The sequence below is a fragment of the Engraulis encrasicolus genome, chromosome 5, assembly GCF_034702125.1.
Source record: "Engraulis encrasicolus isolate BLACKSEA-1 chromosome 5, IST_EnEncr_1.0, whole genome shotgun sequence".
Taxonomy (NCBI): domain Eukaryota; kingdom Metazoa; phylum Chordata; class Actinopteri; order Clupeiformes; family Engraulidae; genus Engraulis; species Engraulis encrasicolus.
Window position 1 is genome coordinate 27425513 of NC_085861.1, and position 12910 is coordinate 27438422.

The 12910-nt window shown below is 43.6% G+C and overlaps 1 protein-coding gene across 1 annotated transcript; it reads left to right on the plus strand.

Annotated features, from left to right (window-relative positions):
* Positions 1–152: 152 nt before the first annotated feature.
* On the plus strand, positions 153–12867 carry LOC134449210 (uncharacterized). Its single transcript, XM_063199042.1, has 16 exons — positions 153–268; positions 426–518; positions 721–882; positions 989–1078; positions 1436–1563; positions 3696–3780; positions 4169–4264; positions 4857–4947; positions 5290–5363; positions 5455–5542; positions 5790–5907; positions 6037–6073; positions 6216–9039; positions 10323–12325; positions 12544–12625; positions 12756–12867. The coding sequence occupies exons 2-16, from the start codon at positions 429–431 to the stop codon at positions 12812–12814; spliced, it is 6027 nt and encodes a 2008-aa protein (XP_063055112.1). The 5' UTR covers positions 153–268; positions 426–428; the 3' UTR covers positions 12815–12867.
* Positions 12868–12910: the final 43 nt, after the last annotated feature.

Sequence of the window (12910 nt, forward strand, 5' to 3'; positions counted from 1 at the left end):
GACTGTATTTTTGGCAGAACTCCCAGACTACAAACCGGTCATCAACGCAACTTTGTAACAATTTTGTGTTCTCCCCTCCGAACGCGTTAGGACGTTGCCATGGTACTGACGCGTGTGAATTGGATTTTGAAATCACAAGTGCTATGCTAAAATAGTGCTGTGTTTTTCATGGCCTGTGCTACTTTGTGTGTCGTCGAGTCAAATATCTATAAACTTGAGACGTTGTCGGAGGCGTTTTTGTTATTTGACAAGACCAATTCCCACTGTTGTAAGTTTTTTTGTTGTTGCTTTTTTTTTGCAAACGTTCAATGACACGGAGCGTATCCCAGCTGCTCTCTTCGAGTTGTTTACACATTGAAAATGGTTTGCTATGCAACTTAGCCTCTCGTGTGAATATTGTCATTCTTATTGCTGTGACCTAAAAGGTTATGGATCAGGCCGAGTCTTCACGGTCTTCCTCTACTTATGGCAACTCCGGACGACATTATGTTTTTCATACCAACCACCTATGCGAAAAGGTAGGTGATGTTATTGTGAAAATAGGTCCTAGGCTCCAGATGCCCTTCTTCTTTGGGATAAGGCCTGACGTCAGCATTGCCATTTTTTGTGGGAGTTTTCAAAGGTAGCCTACAAAGTCCTTGTCCATGCATAGATATGTCCATGTACAGTCCATGTCCATACCATCTAAGCTTAAGTCTATGAATGAAACCTTATTTTCAGCTTGTGCTTCCAAGGGGCCACTTTGATCTCACAGACCCAAATGGCTACAAATTAAGCACCACTTACAACTGCCTTCATGATCCTTATCTAAAGAACTACATGTACCGCAAAGACATTCATAAACATCTCCTTGAGGATGGATTCATCACTAAGCATGACAGAGTAAGCACATCTGTAGAACTGCAAGGCTAATAGTCATTTTAAAACACAAATAAGTTAATTTATTATATCATGTGTTATTTCTTTCTGCATGTCTGCCATTTGCTAGGTCACATGCAACCTTAAAGAATTTAGGACATACAAGAACTACCTGAGAGAATTACAGCTGGAGTTGGATCAGAGGTTTAAGATGGAGCAGGTTATTTTTGTTGTTTACACTAATCAATAAAAAATATGTTGACACTTTGACCATCGTATTAAGGTACCGCACAGGTAAGCTTAGTGGAAATAGAAAAGTCAATGGAAGTTAGACTTACACACACACACACACAGAATGGAAATGAGCACCAACCAAATACTGGCATATAGACTAAGAGCAAAGCTAGCCGGTGAATTTCACACAAATATTTTTGACTGGCTGGTGACTCTTTTTAACCTTTTATTAGGTAAGTTTTTATATCCACACCTGATGCACTTAGTACCTAAACGGTCTGGAATAACTCACCCTGAATGGAACTCCACCACCAATAGTGTGTCTTTTTTTGCATGCTGTTAGAGAGCCTTGGTGCGACGTATACTCCTGATCCAGCAGGAGGGGAGAATCTCCTCTGACATCTCTGTGCCTGACTTCATTGAGTATTTACACACACACGGTCAGGAGCTGCAGAGGAAGGATGCAGACAGGTGAGGTTGAACTGTAGAGCATAGGTCAGTTAATTATGTGGGGACGCTACATAGGGAGTCTAGGTCGAGGGTTCTGAAACGTTTTTGGACAGGAGACCCCTCATGGAGAAAAACAAAATCCAAGGACCCTCTCCTTATTGCAACATACATTTAACCACACGCTTATATCTACAGTATTTGTTCTGTACTTAGATGTGATTTTGTACCAACCTTTTGTTGTGGACCCCTGGTCTCAGTGTCTTAAACTGTTTTAAAGCCAAGGGTGTGGGTTGTGGGCCCAGGCAGACATGCCTGATGAAGATCCAGCGTGATCGAAACGTTGCTTTTTAAATAATAATGTTTATTTTTGGAGCTGATTGGCAGTGTGCAGACCTACCTTTTTCAACTGTCTGACTTTTGTCTGGCACCTGCAACAAGTGTTTTTGGATGTGCGCACCCTACCCAAAACTAATTGAGTGTGGACAGCGACAGCTGGATAAGTGGGGACTGGGGAGTGAATGACGAGGATTTTCCTTTGTCGTCTTGTGTGACTGATGTATCCTGACCGGTGCGCAAAACATCATCATGACAATATACTATTGGAGCGCTTTATGACACGTGTCATGGCCCTTGTATTGTGATGCGTATAAACTACAGGTCTTTGCTAATACTCAGCCTAGTCAGTAGAAAGAAGTCCACACTCTTATTCAGTAGTAATATTAGTTGTAGTAATAAATGATCACTTAATGAGCATTGTAACTGCACTGCATAATTTCTGGCATTCTGTTGCTATGCTAAGAAAAACAACAATGCATATGTGTGGCCATCATGACCTCTGTGTCGTGACACGTATTGTGTCATGAGGATGTTGGGAATTCTGTCCTTCTCCTGCAGAGCATTGTAGTTTGTAGTCTCGCCCACGCCTGCCAAAATTTGTCCTGCTCCTGCCTGTAAATCCAGATAAATGCGGACATTCACATCATTTTTCTCAAAAGTTCTTTTCATTGGCTGTGTAATTACGTTATACATACTGAGTTTAGCTGAGCTCTCTCCACAGACCACAAACTGAAAACTAGACCACATCTGCAAAATGCTTAATAAAATGACCACAACAACGTATATATGATAACACGGTAACACTTTCTATGAAGCCCATATAGCGCATTATGAGCGCATTTATAACAAATTATAATGCACATTATAATTACTTACAACACATTACGACTACACCGATGATTTTTCATGATGCTTTATGTTAACAGTAATGAATAACCATGAATCTAGCTTATAATACTTTTTAAATCCAAAGGTATTATGAGTGCTCATGACTGGATATAAACTACAGGCTGCCTGATGGGGCTTACAGTACATTATGATGCATTATAGATGTGCATTATACAGTGCATTATAGATGCATCCATATGAACTTCACTTTACTTAGAGCACACACATTGACGACTTATGATCTCACATTAAACATTATAGCATCGTATGAGCCCTTATGACAGTATATCATCCAGGTCTGTGCATAGAGGGGTATAGGTACTCATGATGTACTATAAGCCCCATCAGGCAGCCTGTTGTTTATAGCCAGTCATGAGCACTCATGACACCCTTGGATTTATAAAGCATTATAAGCTAGATTCATAGTTATTCATAACTGTTAATATAAAGCATCATGAAGCATTATGAGTGTAGTCATAATACGTTGTAAGTAATTATAATGTGCATTATAATTTGTTATAAATGCACTTATAATGTTGGCTTTAAGTAAAGTGTTACCGCAAAAATTGTTAGTTCCTGGGGCTACAGTTCATTACTGCTTGCTCCCGCCCGTGCCGACAATGAACTTTCAAAGTGTGTCCAGCACCACACTGCTTTGTGTCTGGTCCTGTGGGAGTGCAGGGCTCTACCTGGAATTCCCAGTCCCCCCACTGACCATAGTACCCTGTTCAAAACATTGGCTTAACCAGATGTGCAATTTTGTTAAGTGCATTGTGTGTGTGTGCTGTGTGATCATCACAACACCAAAGGTAAATCAGTGGAGCCTTTGAGAGATGATTCATAGCCACAGAACACCATGTGAAACGGTGGGGTTTATCGGTTGCCTCTTGAGGTTTACCTACGGTGGTTGACCTATTTGTTACCTGTAGGCCGAGGAGGACACAGAGCAGCGGTAATGGCAAGTTGAAGCGTGCAAAAGGGAACAGACGACTCAGGCCTCTCTACACTGATGAAGTAAGTGACTTGCCTTTGCCGATTTTGTATTGTAAAGGAGACTTTTCTGTTACACACACAGGAATACACGCAAACAAAAAAAGAAATTCACACCTTGTTTTTGTCCTTTGCTTTTTTTTCTTGCTTTTTTTTTAAATCAAGGACATCAAAGTGCTTTTTCTGTTCTACTGTATACTGTACAAATAAACTTGGCTTACCATACCCCATTCACATTCAGTAAAGTTGCTCTAAGTCAGTGAAGAGCAAATAAGCATATGTCGTTTCTTTGTTTTTGTTCAGACTGTACCACACTTATTGTGCATGTGCTTTTTAATCACCACTTTAAAAAAAACACACACATACACAGACACACACACACGCTGACTGAGCCATGTTCTGGTGTTTGTAGGAGGACAGGATGCGCTGGCGCAGCATGGTGGAGGAGGTAACGCATGAGGTGCAGCGGGAGATGAGGCTGGAACGCCGCTGGCGGGGAGCACGACAGGTGACGGTGACGCCTTGCCATCTGGCCCGGCCCTGAAAGCAATGCAGCTGTTTGCTGTGCTGTGGTGCAGTGGGTACAAGTCAAACTAGTGCCTTGTGTCCTTTCTTGTTGCTCGTGGCCTCTTGACGTCATTGATTATGGAACTTCTACTTAGTCTCGCACAAAAAAAATAGTTTAAAAAGACAAGTTTATCATTTTCAATTGGGATATTGAATGGGGGAAAACCTCAAAAGTTGTTCTGGCTAGGTTGACAGCGGGGAAACATTTTTGATTTCCCTGTAGAGGCGGGGTGACACTGAGGCAAGAGGCTACAGGCAAAAGAAAAGGACGGGAGGTAGTAGTTTGACTTGAACCCGATGACAATAGCACTTTCACTGTCACATATTGTGCAGAAACAGTATACTGTCAGAGAGCTCTCTTCACCTGAACCTTGCATGGTTTACAATTCACCGTTCTTCACCACTCACTCTATTCCAAAATGTATGTCATTATTGTAATTGACTCTATTGTATTCGATTGTATTGTAATTGTAATTATTGTAATTGTATGTAATTGACTGTAAATTCTAACTTTGTTTTATTTGCTCCAGTAGAATTGGTACGAATCACATGCAAGTCTCAGAGCCAGAGTATTGGGTGATGACTTCAGAGGCAGTGGATCTACACCTCTCTCGCAAGGTCATGGTAAGCATTATGAAGTGAAAACTGGAGTCCAATCTATACCTACATGCTCATCCACTCCAGTAATAAATGATAGTTTCATTTCGACAAAGGCACAGTGTCTTGAAATGTGACTCTTCTCTTGTTTTTACAAGAAAAAAAGAAGAAAAACCCTGCAATATTGAGCCATGTGAACTAGATTCTTATCTGTGTGATGTCTTCAGTTAGCCTAGAAATCTAGACGCCCCTAGCGACCGGGTCTGGCTGCGCTAGGCTAGTCTTCAGTCCTAATGCAGATCATACAGAATGGATAAATTGTAGTTTTCATTCACATTTCAATTATATGAATTGTTTTTTTTTCTCAAGCTGGCCAACCAGCAGTCTTGATGAGGAGGCCAACACTGAAAAGGCTATCTCCACTGCCACGCAGAAAAAGGAAGGTATGTAAATTTTTAATATCGATGCTGTATCATATTCACAATATTGCGAGAGACTGACCCTCAAACTGCAAACTGACATTTTGTTGTCTAGAGTGCTGTAGAGTCTGTCTACTGCAATGGCCGTATGTCCTGGCCAGGGCAAGGAGACAAATACAGACTCAAATCCAGAGATAATGCACGTAAGTGCCTTGAACAAACACTCCATTATACACAGATAGATTGACTGACAGTGAGACAGATAGACAGACATACTTAATTGATCCTAAATTAGTGCTCAGTGTAGTTCATCAAACCAAAGTTGTAGACATTTTTGATTGCATTGCCATAAAGTCAACAAACAATTGATAGGCATTCATACAGTATGCAGGTCATGATTTTGTGATAGTCAACAAAAGGGCAGTTCTCTGCTCTACAATTCTTTTTCAGGCACCAGGTCCAATACTGCAATCCCCATTCCTCCAGTTACAGCGAAGACTAGTTTTTTGTCGAAACATGAAGGCAGTTATGGAGATTCATCTTCCGCCCTCTCCATGCCGCAACGCAGGTTAAATGAAGCACACCGACACTCATCACTAAACGTTGTTGTGTGGTTCTTAGACACTGCACAGCCATTGCCATATTTGTGCTCATTTATTAACCTTAATAGCAGGAACATGTCTTTGTTTTTTTTCAGTGAACAGATGCTGAATCATGAGAAAAACAAAATACATGTGAGTAAACCACAGAGACATTGTGAAAGTAAATACTATTGGCTTGGGAATAGTGTCAGTACATTTGGTTCAGTATACAGTAATACCTAATGAATAGATTCATAAATGTGTCAAAGTGCTTTCTTTTGTCTTCTGAATGCAGAATGCCATGGAGGACCACCCTGAAGAAACACCTGTGAATGTAATGATCAGCGGCATGGTCAGCACCATTGTCCCAGTCATGCAGCAGTTCATGCAGAAACATTTGCCCGCTCCACAAACTGGCTCTACGGACAAAACCACTACTCATCATCATCATCATCATCATGATCACGTCAGCCGCACTGAGGTTACCCAATGTGATGGTGACATAGACCAGCATCTCAGGAGCGACACAGAGGCCCCCCAGTCGTCCCCCGATCCTATACATCAGCCTAATGAAGAGACTGTCAAAAGTGAAAAGGCCCAATCGCTCTCTGGTGGGGAGAGCGGGCCGCAGGACGATCTGAGGCAAAAAGCTGAGAGGGTCATCTGGCACGCCACGCACGAGGTGATGAAACACATAAAAGCCAGAGGGTCCTCCTCCTCCGCCGCTGATGACGAAGTTGAGTCTGACTCTGGGCATAGTGTCAGTAATGAGCGCTGTTGTGCTTTTCAATCTACAACGGCCAGCACACAGGAGGGGTGTTGCGCTGGCGAGAGAGCATGCACATCATCCTTCACCCAGCTGCCTGATTCACTGGCAAATTCCAAAACACAAAGGGGCAATGCTGAGGCCTGTGGAGAACACCCGTGTGTGAATGCTGCACCTGCCAGAAACACGCAACAGGGAAATACCTGTTGCAACCAAGAGGAGTCTCCCAAGCTGAAGCATTTCTCCACCGAATGCAAACTCTCTGGCACAACACTCAGGAATCTCGTCTATGCCGAATCAGTAGATGACATTCTAGAAAAGATCAGCACGCTCGTTGCTGAAGAAGCCATTGAAGCCATTTCAAAGACAAACACAAACAGGTCATCATCTGCAGTGTCATCGGCAACGCTCTCATCATCAACATCAGCATCTTCAGCCAGGATTAAAAGGATAGTTGAGGACTGTGTCTTAGCTGGATGGAAAGAGCACAATGAGTCGGCTCAGAGAGGTGCAAGTGCCAGCACTAGTGCCAGCACCAAACTCCCAGTAGGGCCGACTGTTAGATCACTTTCAGACATCGCCCAAGCTCCCAAAGAGGAGTTTGCACTATATGCCGATGACATGGTCATGGACATAATAGATCAGATGAGAAACCAACGGTCCCCAGAGACCGAATACTCTGGCACACCGTACTCTTTCAGCACATCGAAGAGATCTTCAGAGAACCTCAGTGTGCATGACGAAGCGGTGAAGATTTCTCACCAGATCTTCTTGGACATGAAAGGTCAGCTCGATCGGCTGCACTTTAGTAATAGTGATGCATGTGAGGAGAAAGCCATTCTCTGTGAGTACGTTGATATGGCCTTGGACAAGCTGAGTAACATGTGTGCGCCAAAATGGCAGTTTCTGACTCAGGCTGCCGAAATGAAAAGCAGTGTGACTGAGCGCTCGCGCTCGCGAGGGTGTGAGTCACTGCAGCACGAGGAGGAGTCGCTAAAAACTGCCAGCGTGATGGAAAATGTCAAGATGCAGTTTGAAAAGGCAGCTCAGCAGCCCGTCAAGGCCGCCCTTGAGTGTGCTCTCCACAGCTTCAATCCCACTAAATGTGACTCCTCTAAAAATGCACTGACTTGCCAGAACGACCTCAGAGTCACGGACGACGACCTGTCGTCCTTGACCAGTGACATTGTCATGATTATATGGCAGTCTTTGATTGATGCATCCTGTCGTGGGGCACCTTATGACTGTCATGGTTGGGAAGCAAAACTGAGCAAATTGATCAAAGCTATATGTGATGTATCATCATCTGTCTACAACAACAATGCTATCCATGCGAGTCCAATCACCCTAAAGGCTGAACTTGTCCTGCAGTCCATTAACCTCGATATTGAGACCAAATTGGCACAGTTTATCACAAACCAGTCGGAGGGTGACCAAAAACCAACAGGCATTGCTTCCCTTGCCAGGGACACAGCCAGTGTAGACCGATCTGCCAGAGACACAACCAGTGTACACAGATGTGTAGGAGGCATACAGAATGTCTGCAGTGAGCCAGTGACAGTTTTTGGACAAGAACTTCCTGATTCTGTGGTTGCCTCTTCGTCAGAACATACATACAAGGATCGCAGGGACCACAGCATTTTTGCCAAAAAGACACACTCCAGGTTTCAATTGACACAGCCTTTGAATGCCCACATCAGCAATGCTGTCATCCCTGAAACTCGCTCGAAGTCTGCCGGGCCACTGATAACAGACACCTGTGGTGACCAGATGGAAAACTTGAAAATAAAGAAAGAAGGCAACATGTATCTAGCAGATCCAACCTTCAACGAGAAAACCCCACCAGGTCCCAACACCAACAGAGGAGATCTCTGTGTACAGAGATTTACTGTGGAAGAACTGTCCCCACTGTGTCTGGCCTCTCTCTCAGCTTCCCTGAGTAACTGGAGATGCCATGGCAGTTCAATGCAAACCCCATATGAAGGTTTTTATCCTGAATTTACAGAGCAGCTGACCGATGCTGTAGGCAGTGGCAACATCTTTGCCTGCTGCTCACCTGCCAGGATGTGTCTGATCAAGCTCACCATTGGGACACTTGTGAGCAAAGTAATAGACAAGTGCATGCTTGGCTCAGAATTCCTTACTGAACGGGGATTACTGTCTTCTGGCACCACTGTGTCACCTCGAAGGAGCAGGCTTCGGACAGCGACAACTCGTAGCAGTGGGCCTCAGACAGTGTCACCTCGTAGGAGTAGGCCCCAGAGTGCCACCTCTGGGAATGAAAGGAGAAATGTCACAGCATATAAGTCTGGAATGGACGGCCGTCCATACAGTGCTGATGCAGACCTAGGAGGTATGTATTTTGTCCAGCTGAGAGCTGACTTGTGTGAGTGTTCAATAACTTACATGCAACATGATTGTATTCATAATTATGAGGCTGTAATGGCTTATTTAGACATTCCTTATATGGCACTAAATTGTGTGAATATTAAATTGATGTGACAAATAATAGGGTGAGATGGACAAGACTGAAAAACACAAAAATCAATGTTGAAACATTGAGAGAAAAGAGATAACATTCACACCAACATCAAATCAAAAGGTATAGGGCAATTTGATCAATCTGTAACCAGTATAATTGCTGGAACCAGTATAATTGCAAGAACATAAACAATGAGTATAGGGGAACATTAAACTGCCCTACTGCAAATTAAATTGATATAGGGCTGTTTATTTGAAAACATAAATGCCTTTTTAGGCACTTTTACACATTTTACACAATTAAAAAAAAAAAATGGAATGGACCCCTTGTCTGACATCACTGAGGCTCCATTGTTGCATCATCAATGCTAAACATGACTTGAAAGAGATTATTACATCTGGGTACTGGGCAGGCTTCTGTGGTTCAAGGTAGGCAACACTTAAAGTTGATGGTGAATTAGGGGTGGGCGATATGACAATATTATATCGTGGATCGCGATATTGAGTAAAATATCGTCTCGAATCTGCCAAAGTCGAGAAATCGTATAGATCGTCTTGCAGTGAGGATGTTTATTATCAGTATCAGAGTGACGTTTTCTCACTTGTGTTGTTGTCTTCACTTTATTCTTTACATTATTGTATTCCACTTGTACACTTTATGAGAGTATCATCAGTGTGTTAACATTTTATTGACTGCAAATTACAAATTGCAAGTATATGAAAGTTGTTTTTTGTTGTTTTTATTTTTTGGATGGAAGATCGTGATAAAAAATCGATATCGTGATTTCATGTTAAAAAATCGTGGTACAACATTTTTGCCATATCGCCCACCCCTATGGTGAATTTCCATTTTCTTTTTCTTTTTCTTTTTCTCTTTCTCTGTTTGTCTGATGTTAACATAATTTTAAAATTGCAATTTCTAGATGAAAAGTAAACAAAGAAATGTAAACAACAACAACAAAAAACTCTACTGTGTAAGATAATATCAATGGCCAATACAAGTTTTCACACAGGGTTCGTTTCATGTAATACAGTCAGTTCTGTGGACTGTGATCTTGAGCCTTTTACATGTTTGTTATCTTATCAGTGGTAATACAAGTTAATGCAAGAAATGTGACACATAATGTAAACATCCTCTGAAATGTTTCATTTCAGGTGTGGAACACATTTGTCAACCCAGGAGCAGCATTGCACGTCATGTGGTTTGCTCCAGCCAAGAACTTCACAGCTCAAGGAGATCTCAGACACAAGCCTGCTCTGTATCAGGAACGCTCTTGAACCCCCTGAGTATGTTTTGGAAAAACTTTCGAAAATCCCAACCAGCTGTGACCCCAGCCGCTGCTGACGGTCCTGGCGTAGTTCTCAGTCCTTCGAAGGCCAGTGCTGTTCCACAACAAGGCAATGGGGACAAAGTCAAAACCCCTTCCCCGGCCCCATGCACTGACAAGGCTATTATTCCCCAGCCAGGACCAGTTAAGGACATCTTGATCAACTTGTGGGTGCATATTCATTCTGATGAATCCACAACTCCTGGTGCTGCCTTCTCCAGCCTGGATTCAGACACTTTAAAGCATTTCGACAGTCTGCTTCCGCAGCTGGAGGTGTTTTGGCATGATCTGCTACGTGCGGAGGGTGTTGAGCACCTCCCATCGAGATACATCAATGAAGAGCAGGTGGCCTGGTCTATCTATCAAGACTTGGCATTTAATTACTGTTGCAGCCGAGAAGAACTATGTCGTGCCATTGCTGCACCTGAGGAGCAACTGGTGGCAAGGCTAGTGACCTCACTTGGCCAGTCGCTGACCCACTGTATCCGGAGTATGAAGAATGACCCGGCCTACTCACGACCAAGCTCTTTTGCCTCCAGCAGGCTGAGCTCCCCATCATCTTGGGTCACCGAGGAGGCGTGCACCATCTCTGAGGACGTAACGCTCAGATCGGTCGACCTGATCTCGCCATGCTCCGTGGAGCTGGCAGAGGATCTGATGGACGCGGTGATGGTGGAGCTCTGCACGGACCCAGAAAGGTTTGGCAGCCCCGAGGCCGAGATGCCCAGCCAGGACTGGCCTCAGCTCTCCCTGGTTGAGCTGAACCAGGCTGCCACGGAGGTCTACAAGTACATGCTGGAGCAGTGTGGGTCGTTGGAGAACCTCCAGAGTGCTCTGAGGTCCAGGGAAAAACAGGTGGTCACCAACATGGCTGTAGCGATCGCCACTCAAACCTACAATATCATCTCTATGAAGGATACCAGTGATGCCCATGTGAGAGCGCGCAGTGAGACTCCTGTGAATGAATCGAGGGCCACCCCTGTGAATGAATCGAGGGCCACCCCTGTGAATGAATCGAGGGTCACCCCTGTGCCCAGTCAGCCATCCAATCTCAGCGGCTCTGTATCTATAGGCAGCTCTCCACAGCCGACCCCTGGCCAGTGCTCAATCTTCTATCAGACGGTGTGGGATATCGTCTCGACGCTCATGCTGGAGGTGTGTAAGAAGAAAGCGCACAGGCAGCACCTCACGCCCAAGCTGTTCCTGAGGGTGTTGGCCACGCTTTCCGAGTGCCCTGGGGTGAACATCAGCAATGACAAGAAGCTGTGTGACGTCTCCGACGGTGGCTGCGATGCCATTGAGCGGGTCGTGCTCGCGGCACGCCGCAGACTCAGTGACTACGCAGAGGGCCGCAGAGGTCTGGAGTCCCTGTTGGCCGCCAAGGATGAGGCTGCGATGGAGAGAGTTGTGCTCACCCTTGTGGAGGAAATGCTGACCTTTGCATCGCATCCATTTGGTGTCGTCACAGTTTCGGAAGCCGAGGTTGAGATGACACAAAGTCTGCCTCACGACCTCAAACTCTGCCCTTCGATGGATGTCTTGGATGCAGGCCTCCACAGGGCATGTCAACATCATGGAGATTCAGAGGTGTGCAGTCTGTGTGCCGACATGCCAGGCATGGCTATGTCCATGGATATGTCACCTGAACCCACAACCAGCAAGTCTCACATGTCAAACGCTGAGGGATCAAAGAAGGTGAAGTTTCTGCCTTCAACCAAAGTTGACTACTTTAAGCTTACTAAATCTGAAAGAAAGCCCAAATTGGCTGATGAGGCAGAACACCCTGTCCATTTAAAGAACCGCAAGGTGATCAGCATTAAAGTCAAGAAGGTAATGGCACAAGGTTTTTGTCAATTTCTCATTCAGAATTATTTATAATAATAATATCAACAATAATAACAATTATAATAATATGAAATGTACAACAATGTTATTGTTGTTATTGCTATTATTATTATTATTATTATTGTTGTTATTATTATTATTATTATTATTATTATTATTATTATTATTATTATATTAATCCTGTATGTTGTGTGTCCCCAAAGCATTCCAGCAAAGGTAAAGCGCCAGGACCGAGGAGACCCAAAAGCCACCAGGACGATCAGAGTGTGCAATCAGAAGAGTCAAGTAAGAATTTTTTGGTTGTTGTACATTTTCTTTGTAAAATGTGAAATAAATAGATAGTTCACGTACTAGATCTAGGTCTTACACCTACTGTGTGCACTAATAAAAAAAACTGTCTTTTTCAATCATTTAGACCAAGAAAGTCGCCGTGGCCTTGGAACATTCCTGACACAACTTTTTCACCGTAAATGAAAAATTAATTATTTCAATGAAAATACCAGGTGAAAATAAATTGATCAAATTACTTTTTTTGTAAAAGTTTTTTTGTTGTTGAAAAGAAACGAACAT